At 33.4% G+C, this 12,006-nt stretch overlaps 2 protein-coding genes across 9 annotated transcripts in view; one reads left to right on the top strand and one right to left on the bottom strand.

Moving 5' to 3' along the window:
* The window catches only part of LOC145948881 (uncharacterized), a 54,461-nt gene extending 49,174 nt beyond the window's left edge, over positions 1-5,287 (bottom strand). The window contains exons 1-4 of the mRNA XM_083058451.1: positions 4,867-5,287; positions 3,764-3,919; positions 3,439-3,581; positions 2,820-3,033 (exon numbers count right to left, since the gene is read on the bottom strand). Of these exons, the coding sequence (XP_082914577.1) occupies positions 2,820-3,033; positions 3,439-3,581; positions 3,764-3,901 (495 nt within the window). The 5' untranslated portion in view covers positions 3,902-3,919; positions 4,867-5,287. The remainder of the gene's footprint in view (positions 1-2,819; positions 3,034-3,438; positions 3,582-3,763; positions 3,920-4,866) is intronic.
* Tn (tripartite motif containing protein thin) overlaps positions 1-12,006 on the top strand; it is a 120,519-nt gene that overhangs the window by 82,419 nt on the left and 26,094 nt on the right. For all 8 annotated transcript variants that reach the window (XM_083058441.1, XM_083058442.1, XM_083058434.1 and 5 more), the window contains 2 exons: positions 5,835-6,184; positions 7,519-7,794. In XM_083058441.1, the coding sequence (XP_082914567.1) occupies positions 5,835-6,184; positions 7,519-7,794 (626 nt within the window). The remainder of the gene's footprint in view (positions 1-5,834; positions 6,185-7,518; positions 7,795-12,006) is intronic.

Below are 12,006 nucleotides of genomic sequence, written 5' to 3'. Positions count from 1 at the left end.
GTTATCAGATATCTCAAGATTCATGATATTATAGACTTGAGAAATCGTTGTACCATAATCTTAAGATGTAAGGCTGAAAGAATCCGAACGAGATTATAAAAGAACGGCCGGGCTATAATATAAACCTGTTAGTGAAATCGATTGATAATGCGACACGAATATCAATTTAATGCAAAATAAGATCGCGAATCCTCAATTAAATTAAGAAAAAAATTCGTCAAGCTTTTAATCCAGCGATTTGTCCCATCGCAAAAAAATCTCATTGTCAAATAACTTTTCCAGTTATCAGATATCTCAAGATTCATGATATTATAGACTTGAGAAATCGTTGTACCATAATCTTAAGATGTAAGGCTGAAAGAATCCGAACGAGATTATAAAAGAAAGTCAATAATACGATTTTATCAAGAATTTTGACAAATAAAACGATTTACTTAGATTGTATGGCTCGAAAAAGATGTCGTTCGGGATCGTGCAAATTCGCCGCGTGTCTCTAGAAGTGCCTCGATGAATCACATCTATTTCCAGTGGCATAAACTAGGAGGCGCCGTCTTTGAGACAGTCCAGAGATCTCGCGCATCGACAAGCGGGATATCGCGCGTGTGTAGTTTGCACAGATTTTCTACCACATTTCAACCATTAAAGTTGCTAACACGAAGCCGCCTGTCGAAGCCATCTTTTCGCTGTGCCGCGGAAATTGCGTGTGCATGTCTGCCATATAGGCTCGCTTCTCTCGTTTGGCCGATGCTGATTGCCGTTTATAATTAATTTCACCCATCTTTCGATTATTCAGAAGCGTTTGCAAACAAAGATCGATAATACAGACAACGTGTTATGAAAGAAGAGCATTTTTCGCTTTGAAACGTCTTTTTGTATATTATAAATTGAAATGTATTAAATGTATGTGCCTTCGATGAAATTTTAATTGCAAAATTTATACTCCAGAAACAATATGTATTTAATATTGAATATTAATATATATTTAATATTGAAAATGATACATAATTACTGCATAATTAAATTCTTCCCAAAGAAAGATCAGCTGCAAATTAGCCGCGTGAAAATGCATAAATGAAAGGCAAGAGAAACCGAGCATCTCTTATATATATATATATATATATATATATATATATATATATATAAATTTTGCCTTTTGATTAAATTAATTTATTCACTCTACAAAAAAGAAAAAAATATAAGATTGCTTCCTGCTTTTTATGTACGTAAATCGTTTATGCCGTATTTCCGTTTCTTGTTGTACATTTTCCACGATTTAATTTAATAGTTAATGAGTAAATTCCAGCGGCGCGAAATTTTTCGAAGGTAACTAATAAATCAGCGCTTGGGGTATTGGAAATTTTGCCGGCTCTAATTAATTAGTTAACAACCCGACTTTTCCGTGTCGCGAGGCTTTCACCTGTACAATCTGCTGTGCACAATACGCCGATTTTCATTATTTTATAAATTGCACTTGAAAATTTATGCGGCAAAATAAGTGAGTCACTTTAGGATGGTCTTAATTAATTTTGATTGCCCTCAATTTAACAGATAGCATACGTGTATGTAAAATATATCGTGAAAATGCGTGCTTTATGAGTATAAAAGGCGATAAAGAGTAATTATTTCCGAACGTATATGTAGAGAAAAAAATTAATTGGACTACATTTATTTCGCGAAATAGTGTGTGAAATAATTCTCTTTTAAAAAAGGTTCGTTTTATATTTATTTTAATAGTACCTGATTTAATCAATTTTAAAAAAATATAGACTCGCTTAATGTTCCATTTACGGTGTGACACTTCGTAAAATTGCATTTATGTTTAATACATTGGAAAACAGATATTTTTAGCTGTTTTATTCTCTCTCTATATGTATGTAAAGTACTATGTGAGTGCTGTGTGTGTCTGTATTTCCGTATAAAATAATTTTTCTTTTAAAACTGTTGTACGCATTTATCGCGTGTGATTTAAGCCATTAATACAATTTCTATCCTCCACTCTGGAAAATTTCGTTGATTATCATGGAGCATGAGAGCAACAAATACCTTTGCACACGTGTTCATCTGGCGCGTGTACAATATATATTGCCTAAAAATATTTGATTTGTTTATTTTAATCGCTCGCAATTTAACCGATTTATACAATTTCAACGGTGCGTACGACGGGCTGTAAAATCACGCTTTAAAATAACGTCTCTCCACGTTTTGCGAAGCATATAAAAGCGGTCTCTCACGAAATAAATGGCGCGAAAATGCGTGGTATGTGAAATCACCGAGATACAACTCGATTTTATGGCGTAAGAAATTATGATGCTATCGCATCGAGACACTTCCGATGAATGCATTCGTGTCCCTTACACTTTTCTCTAATTTTCAGCAGAATAATAGAGAACGGATTATTTTTTCCGGATTCATTACGTATATAAATCGGGCATAATTTTACTCATACTATTTATACACATCATTTTTTTTTATAAATATAACAAAAAATATAAAATTCTTGTTATTTATTTTTTTAATTTCTTGTTATATTTATTTATTTTTATTATTTTTCATTTTTTTCATATTTTTTCTTATTGTGTGTGCATGTCTATGTATGCATGTATATATACATATATTATGTATATAATATGAGTCAATAAATAAAACTATCAAAATATATATTTAAATTGTGACAATTCTTGTCATATTTGCTTGTACTTATTATGACAAGCATTTTTCTCTTAGATTTATCTATTTATTGTACACGCGCAACTTTTAACGTGACATATTAGTTTTCTGGAAAAATATGGTATTTGAGAAAAAATATCTATTACTCTTACCTCTTTAGACCGCGCTACATTATATTGGAATTCGCCATCGACATTTGCGGCCGGATCGTAACTGCAGACGAGATAAACCTTTCCATCCAAACCGGTGACAATGCCCATACCCATCAATTTCGAATCTTTCCATACCAATTGAGTGAAATTACGCACGTATTTCAAATTCCTCGGTTGTGGCGCGTCGTAATTGTAATATCTGTTCTCTTGATACCTGCACACCGAAACGATAAATGAATTGATTATTGCGGAAAGAGAAGATACATGTGATTGAACGTTTTAATTATAAAATTAAATTATTTCTTTCTTTGGAAAATATATTGTGTTAATTTTAAAAAATATGTAGAATCTCATTAATTTTTAAATTATATAAAAATTATAATTTTTGTGACATTTCTCTTTAGTGAGGGATAATTGCAAGAGAGATTTTCTTTTTCAATTTTTTATTAATGTATATTTAAATTTGATAAAATTGATTTAAATTTGGTTTACGTGTTATTATGCTAGTGTAATGGATTATCATAAATATTATAATCTGCACTAACTCTAACTATATAGTATATTCGTTTGCATTACTTTTTATCTATATATGTCAATATCTGTTGCGCAAAATTCTCACCAATATTGCACCGGCTCTTCGGGAAGCATTCTCCAATGCGGATGTCTGACGTACACATTTTCGCCGTACGGTATATAAGCTTCCTTTAGCTCTCTTCCCTTTTTCGATAAACTCTCCGCCAACTGCTGAGCACGCTCGTTCAACTACACAATTTTAAACATCTATATAGACGATAGATATTACTTAGGATATAATACTCGTCTTTTTCTCAGCGTCGTTTATTACAACATTATGCAATGACACGTAATTAAAATAGAAAAAATGCGAATTCGATAGAATTTTCAAACAAATAATTCGCAGTAGAGATAAAAAAATGATACCTTACCTTTTCATCTATTTGCAACGGCGGCGAACCGTGAATGGCTCGATATTGATTGTGTACCTCCAGAATATTTTCTATGAATTTATGTGGATTTTCTCTGTATACAGAGCAAATCTCTTCTGAGCCGTAAAGTGTCTCCATTTTGTCGGTGATTTAAATCTGATTATAGAGAGTATTCTTTTGAGTTTCTATGTTTTCGAAACATGACATTGTTACGAAATTAATGAAAATTTTGAAAAAATAAATTAATAATATGTATTAATTTTTATATTTTAGGTTACATGATGATTATTGATTATCGACGCGAAATAAATCATATCGAATCGAAACAATCGTAAAACACTTCGGCATTCAACATATATTTTATTATGGATAGGGGTGTGTGGTTGCACTAATAGTAAAATCTCCTCCTGGATTACAATTTTAAAAGAATCGCTCACTAAATTTTAATTTAGATAAGGATGCTAATTCACTTTCATGAATGACATAATTATATGTAGTATATATATAAAAATATGATGCATTCATCGAGTCTGAAACGTATGATGTGTAAGCTGCGAGAAGCTTAAAGCTTTGTACTCTATGATATTTATATGTCCAGGTCATTTATTTTGCTTTCATTAGGTACATTTCGTATTCATTCAGGTCTCTATATCTGGGACCGGGGCAGTTATATAATATAACTTATAATGAACCTCTAAATTTAATCGTCAACGCGTTCGCCTATCACAAAGATATGTAAAACGAGAAATTTCGGTTTATTAAATTTCGAGGTTCCATATATGTATGAGTTCCAAAATTCTAACAATAGCAATAAAAGTGGAATAGCTTTCGAACACATGCAATATATATATATATATATATATATATATATATTTCTCATTTCGCGCGTTTAATTTAACCAAATATAATTATAAATATAATTACGCGCGTGAAGCGAAGTTGTATTATTATTCTTTTCTCTATTCTTCTTATATTATTCTTTAATAAAATCTTAAAAATTGCAATGTATGCATAAAAATATTCAATATTTAAATTTTTAACAGAAAATCCGAACAAGGAAATAGAATTTTCTACAAGGAAATAGAATCTTTCGATCAAAATACCTGCCCTTCCATTAGACTCGCGCATTTCTATACGTCTATTCCTAACTTTACAGCCAAGAATCAACCGGACCCGGCGAAGCACTTCGCCTCTCTCTTTCTAATTCTTTCCATCAGACTTGCTCACCCCGTACGTCCACCACGTTGCGCGTCTCGCGCGAAACTGATGGACTGACGGACTGACTCGCGTAGCGATATCGCTGCGAGATTTTTTGGGGTCGGTGGTGGGGATCAGTCTGATGCAAGACGTGCAGCCTGGTAGACGTATGGGACTAGCTACTCTGATGAGAGGATAGAAAGAGAGAGGCGAAGCGCTTCGCCAGTTCATTCTTGGCTGCGAAGTTCGGTTTCGCCATCAGATGGCGACACGCAGTCTTGCGGTCGGTGATGGGCATCAGTAAATCAGTCTCGCGCGAAACAGCGTAGCGAACGCGCGAGTTTAATGGGAGTGTAGGTATTTGACTGAAAGATTCTTGTAGAAAATTCTATTTTTATTGTTCGCATTTTCTGTTAAAGATATAAATATTGAATTTTTATGCATTGCATAATTAATATATGTATTTTTATACATGCATTGCAATAATAACTTTTATGCATGCGTAATTACAATTTTTAAGATTTTTATTATCAAAGAATAATATAACTTTGCTTCGTGCGCGTAATTATATTTGGTTAGATTAAACGGAATGAGAAAAAATATATACAATATTTAGAAATATATGTATGTATATAGATATATATCATGCATTATTATTTTTATTTTGTCTTCCGTCTGAGATTTCTAAGCGACAAATTTCCATTAATAATGCGTTAAATTTACATTAATAATAGCGTTAATTGAACTCGTTCACCCACGCTCACACAGGTCATTTGCATAATCGATATCGCAATCGCGACACGACAGCGCGCGTAGGTTTAGCACGGAATTGCATTTCCGGCTCGTCAAATCGTGATGGCTCTTGTGTTCTCAGGTGCGCAGGGGTTTACACAGGCTGCAGGACGCCCTGGCCCTCGTGGAGAAAAACACGCTGGGCCTGCAAACGAACTGCGCCTCGGTTGCCGAAGAGGTGGACGAGATTTATCGGAGGCTGAGCAAGGCTTTGAAAGACCGCACGGAACATCTGCGTAACGAGGTCGATCGATACCTCGGCACCGAGCTCAGAGGCTTGATTCAGCTCAAAGAGAATCTCGAATTGGAAATCGCGAATATCCAGAGTAACTGCGATCTGGCGGAGGCGCACATAAACGAGAATGTACCATGGGACGACGCCGAGCTGCTGGACACAAAAGAACTTTTCCTGCGTACGGTGGAGTTCATCAGGTTTGTCGCCCCGTAATCTCTTTTTTTTTTTTTTACGCTCGCTCGTTAAATTCACGACTACGGGATCCTACTCTCTCTCTCTTATTCCCTCCCCCTCGCGACGTATCCTTGTACGATTTATTATCGGCTATCTATTCCGCGCGGCCGCTCTTTTTTACGGCGCGGACCAGAAAGAAATCGTTAAATCAAACGGCCCCGTCTCCCGCGAGCTATTTTACTTCCATTTCGAATCCCGTCGAAGTGACGCTTCCCTCATCGATTCAATCTATTTTGGATGGACTTAATGGCGTCTATGTTATTACGAAAAACCACAACTGCCGCCACATCCTTCGTACGGAATCGTAATTTTTTCCTGTTTATGTCGAGCGAAATTTATTTATCATAATTAATTTAAATATTTTTTCCTGTCTACGAAATATGATTATACTATGAGAAATTAATATGCTTAATCCCATCTCCTTTTTTTTTTTTTTTTTTTTTTGCTTACTCTCGGCGATACCAATCACAAATATCGCCATTGACATCAGCTACACGAATTCCTGCGGAGATTTGTGTTAATAGTATTATGAGAGCAACGGAAATCAAGAGAGCTGTTAGCTTCGTAATGTAATTAACGTTACCACAAGCGTTATTATGAAACATATATATAACGTGTCCGTAAATTAACAAAATCAGCTGTAAATTATAGACGCAAATCATTTCGCATAATAAAATTATACGCGAGTCATTATATTCATTAATTCAAGTATGATAATCATGTTAAGTAAACGGCAAGAGGTATCGAAGAGGGCGCGTATTCCAATTCCAATGTAGAAATGGCTGCACACATTCATCGTCAGATAATACGCTTCATTAGTAATTAACATATCGAATTAACGTCGCGATTAATTTTAAAAGCTTGCGTTTCCACGTCCATAGAAATTTCATATATGCTAAATAGGGGAAAGGGGATGCAAAGTTGCGCACGTAATCCTTTCTGGAAGTGCATTATTTAAATGAAATCGCTCGCGCTGCCGTAACTCCGACTCGGCCGAGTAGACGCGTCCGATATCGAACAGACGACGTCGTTAACTATACGCAGTTTCTCCGGTATTCGCGTAAAAATAAATATACTCCAGGTCGAAAAATAATCGCACGTTAAAATAAATCATCCTCGATCTGAAAAGAAAGAAATAATAAATAAATTTTTTTATTAATAGCACATAATACAAGATGACGCGCGTTGTAAGAGATATTTATATATCAATTGTACAATCTACCTTATGTCACGGTGAACTTAATTTATATGATCATCGATTTGAAGATGAATGAAGACGGGCGATTATCTTTCGCAGGAACTTCGAATACGAGGCAGGAGATTACAGCAGGCGAGTCCGTTTCGTGATGGCACACGATCCGAATCAGCTTGTCCTTCACGTGGCGGGTTATGGCGAATTGAACATTAAACCAGAAAGCGGAAGCGGCGGATTGCTAGGGAGCTCCAGCAGTTTAGCTCCACCCGGAGGTTCGCCCGGCCTCATGAGGAGCAAAAGTGATCATCGTCTCGCTTCGCAGTACAGGCAACAAGAGGAGGAACGGCTGGCCAGGAATCGATACGTTCCCGAATACGAGTAACTATTGCTTGCTTTTACGTCTCTTATTCTGGGTGCTCGAATATCCGGGTATTATTTGTCGTAATAGCGATTGCGTTTCCAATTGCTCTTCTGAAATTGTTGTCGTAAACTGTTTGCTTGTCGCGGAATCGAGTTTTATCGTGTTATATCTGTAATGTGTATAAAAGATATATAAAGATATATTATATATATATATATATATATATCTCTCTTTTTTATAGAGTAATTTATAGAAAAATTATATGTGACAGTATATTTGTTGCTTATTTCTTTATTATACTTTATGTGCATTCTCGCCGCAATACGTTACAAATGTTCTTTGATATTACAGTAATAACATCGATTTATAAAATGGTTCAAATCTTTCTGAAAGCAATATTTGTCACACGCTTCATAAAGCTTGAAAAATACCGGCATGTCAGTTGGGTAAGAAAACCTTTCGACATGATATAAAACTGCTTCGGAAAAGCTATTTATATAAACCTCGACTTCTTCAGACCAACAGCAATCTAACTCGATTAGAAAAAACGTCCAGACGGCGAAACTATTTCTTCCGCCATTTATCAATGAGATCAATTTACCTCCCGACCGTCAAGCTGGAGTTAAAAACAGCGAGACAGTCAAAGGAGGCAAGAAACGTCCTTGGATCGTTAGAGCAAAGATCCGACAGATCGTTACTCCTTAATTTACGGCGCCAAGATTCGGTCTGTTTTTGAAATGATAAATCAGCCGTCGCGAAAATTCGCAGTCTTATTTACGAGGCGAGATGTATCACGCGTCGCGTATATTTTCCGTATATCAGATGATTGTGAATAATTTGCTGTCAAGTGTCGTCCAATTGCAGTCGTCTTAGAGCGCGATGGATATATATTTTTTCTATTTCAACTGAGCCATATGAGAGTGTAAAAAGCATACGATAATTTAATATTTATCGAAATATTACGAAACTATAACAAATTGGATTGATAATATCGAAAATTCTCTTGCTACGAAGTCCTAGATAACGTATTAATATTCTATTCACGTAACAAGATTAACGGTACAGATATCCCATCAGATTGGGACGCAACGAGATGATTGGTACGTGCTTATATTGCTCGCAAGTAGCAGAGACATGTTTAATATACTTAAAATATACTTAAGCCAATCGGGTCTTTAATTTTCTGAATCTTTTAAATAAGAGTTTATAAAATTTTATTAAACTTAATAATTGCAACAATATTCTTACACACACGTATATTAAATGATAGTTACTTTTTAAATTGTAATTTTATTTCTCACGATATTAAATAATATTTTCATACGCAACTATTGCAACTTTAATGATATGGTTATATAGGCAAAAGTATTTTAATTATTGCATTTCAACGATATTAGAACATATAATATCTCGATATAAAATAATAATTTCAATTGATAGCCACAGTATAAAAAGCTTTTAAAGATACATATTGTAATTAATATTTATATATTTCACAAAATAATTGTGACTGAAAAATAATTATGAAACTCATATATTTCAATATACTAAATTCTTATATATATTTTACATATTTTAACATAACACACAACAGTTTATTATAAAGCATTTGATTCGGTAAGATTTTGGAGCATCGTCGGAGAAAAGTGGATATATTTTCCGAAATATCTTACATGTTTATTCCGACTTAAGTTATAAATACGCATGCTTCGGCATCCTTTCATTTTCTTCATCTTTCTCTTTCTCTCTCTTCTCTCTTCTATTCCGATTCAAAGGTACCTTCAGCTCGGAATAGGCGCATCGAGTTAATTGCTGCCTGTTTCGTGCAATGCCAATCGTTAGAGGCCATCTCGCCAGTCCGTTTTATTAAGCGGCCTCGTCAAAATGTAAATTAAATGCTTTAGATACGTGCGGGGACGTATTTTTTAGTAATTAACTCTCGCGAGCTGCAAAGATCTACTTCACACGTAAAAATGTCCCAATGCCGTCCATATGTATATTCCGTTTGTTGCATAATCACGCGAAAATCGTGATCGCGTTTCGCGCGATTATTAGAGAAAATACAATTATCCATGTCTCGTCAATTTGTCGGTCATCCTCAAATTCAGATATCGTTGAATTGTAAATGCGTCTCCGTGCGATGCATTTTTTATGCCGCGTGGAACGTGCGCATACCGCGATGTTTATTTTTGACACTTGCCTTGTGATATTCGAGTAAAAATTCCGCTTTATTCGTGCTGTTTTTTTTTTTTTTTGCAATACGCTTTTGAAAAGTGCGCATGTTCATTCTCTCTTTTTTTTTGCGTGGCGTGAAAAGCCGAAATATACAAATGCCCGTCATCGTCGTTGCAATTTCTGGCGTGTGTTCTTGCCAGCGTTTTGGAGCGTGACGACGCCTGATATCATATCACGGAAATATAGCTAAATAGTCACGTGCTTAAAATCGATAATATTTCATGATATTGTAAATAGTATGAATGCAAATGGAGGGATTAAAAGGAAAAAGAAATTCTACGTGCAACGCACACGTGTACGTTTTACCCATAAACATTTTATAATTGTAACAAATAAAGAGGATTATATTATGCACCACTGCACGAAAAAGATTTGGAAAAAGATTTGCAATTATGTATAAATGTATATTCAATTATATTTTTATTTAGTCTCTTTTCTCTCTTCTTTTGATGAGAAATAATAATTTATCATTTATTTAATAACCTCTGTTATTCAGCTTTTTGTAAATTCGTTATAATATGTTTTAATGTTTTTTTTTTTCCAAATTTTACAGAAAGTAATTTTTTAATATTATAAAATACTTTATCGTATAAATTTCTTTTGAATGTAATACCATATATCGTAGAAATAATTACTTTACCATAAAGGTAAAAACAAATGCAGATGGATTTAAAAAATTTTTGTTTAAAATTGCAAGATATCAACTTTTTTAATGGCATCTCTCGAATTTGAAAGTGATCAATTCTTCAAGCTCGCGTTTAATTTATTTCCACTCGCTTCGGACTTGATTCGGATTTTCTTGCAATCTATAATATCTATATTTTCTTGCAATCTCTTTGCATAGAAGATTTCATGAAATGAGATATTGCAATTTCTCCGATGGATTGCTGATACAAACTGACTTCGATTAAAAGACTAAGTCCTGATTTTTCCGCAATTTTTGAGATCATTGTATGAATTGAAAATATATATCTCAACCGCGCATTTTCTCGATTCTAACATTTTTTAAATCGATTTTTCGCATATTTTAACTTATTGATTATCATTGCATTAATTAGCAAAATGCGTCTTTTCTCCACGATTTATTGATATATAACAAAAAAAAATACAATGCATACAAAACTTCTCAATTTTTAGAATTTTTATTATATAATACATTACAGAGATTTTTTTATTAGAGAACAGAGATAAAAAAATATTATTTAATTTTAACATCTTATTCAATTCTTTATTAAATTGATAGAAACATTGTAGATGCATTTTAGCTACATTATTTTATTTTTTTAAATTAAAATTAATCGAATATCCAATTAAAATTTCGATTTTTTTAGTGTACACATTAGTGTACTCTCTATTATTAAACGTTGTTAAAATATTAGTACATATTGGTACATATCAAATGTCGGATTTTTCAAATAAAAGTAAAACAATCATATTTTTTCAAAGAAAATTTATTTAATCAAAATAACAACCATTGGTTTCAATATACTTTTGCCAATGACTTTCAAGTGAATAAAAATCTCTTTTTTGGCAAAGTTACAGTTTTTAAATTAGTAAATTCTATGATTGCATTTTTTACCGACCTTTTATTTCGAAATATTTTTTCTTTTAAAAAATTTAAATGTCTGAATAAATAAAAATCAGTTGGGGAAACAAGTCTGGCGAGTATAAAGGATGCTGTAAAATCTCATATTTCAATTCGTTTAATGTTTCGATAATTGTTTTTAAATAAGCGGACGTGCATTATTAAAAAAACTTTAATATTATACGTGGCTCATTTTCAAGAGACAAATCTCTGAAACAAAATTTCTTAAACCAATGCTTAAACAAATCCTTTATTAGCAGTACCTTTACGAGACCTTGTTGATATTAGGAACAGCTGCAGTTGCATTTTTTCCTAGTTTAAATACATATAATTAAATTACTCGGAAATTTTTTTAATTTATTATAATTTCAATCAGCTTAAAAACACTCAAATTATAAAAATGAGAAAA

The sequence above is a fragment of the Prenolepis imparis genome, unplaced genomic scaffold (genome assembly GCF_030444845.1).
Source record: "Prenolepis imparis isolate NDT839.2.m4 unplaced genomic scaffold, iyPreImpa1.0 SCAF_2, whole genome shotgun sequence".
Lineage (NCBI taxonomy): Eukaryota > Metazoa > Arthropoda > Insecta > Hymenoptera > Formicidae > Prenolepis > Prenolepis imparis.
This window is presented reverse-complemented; position numbering and strand designations above follow the sequence as displayed.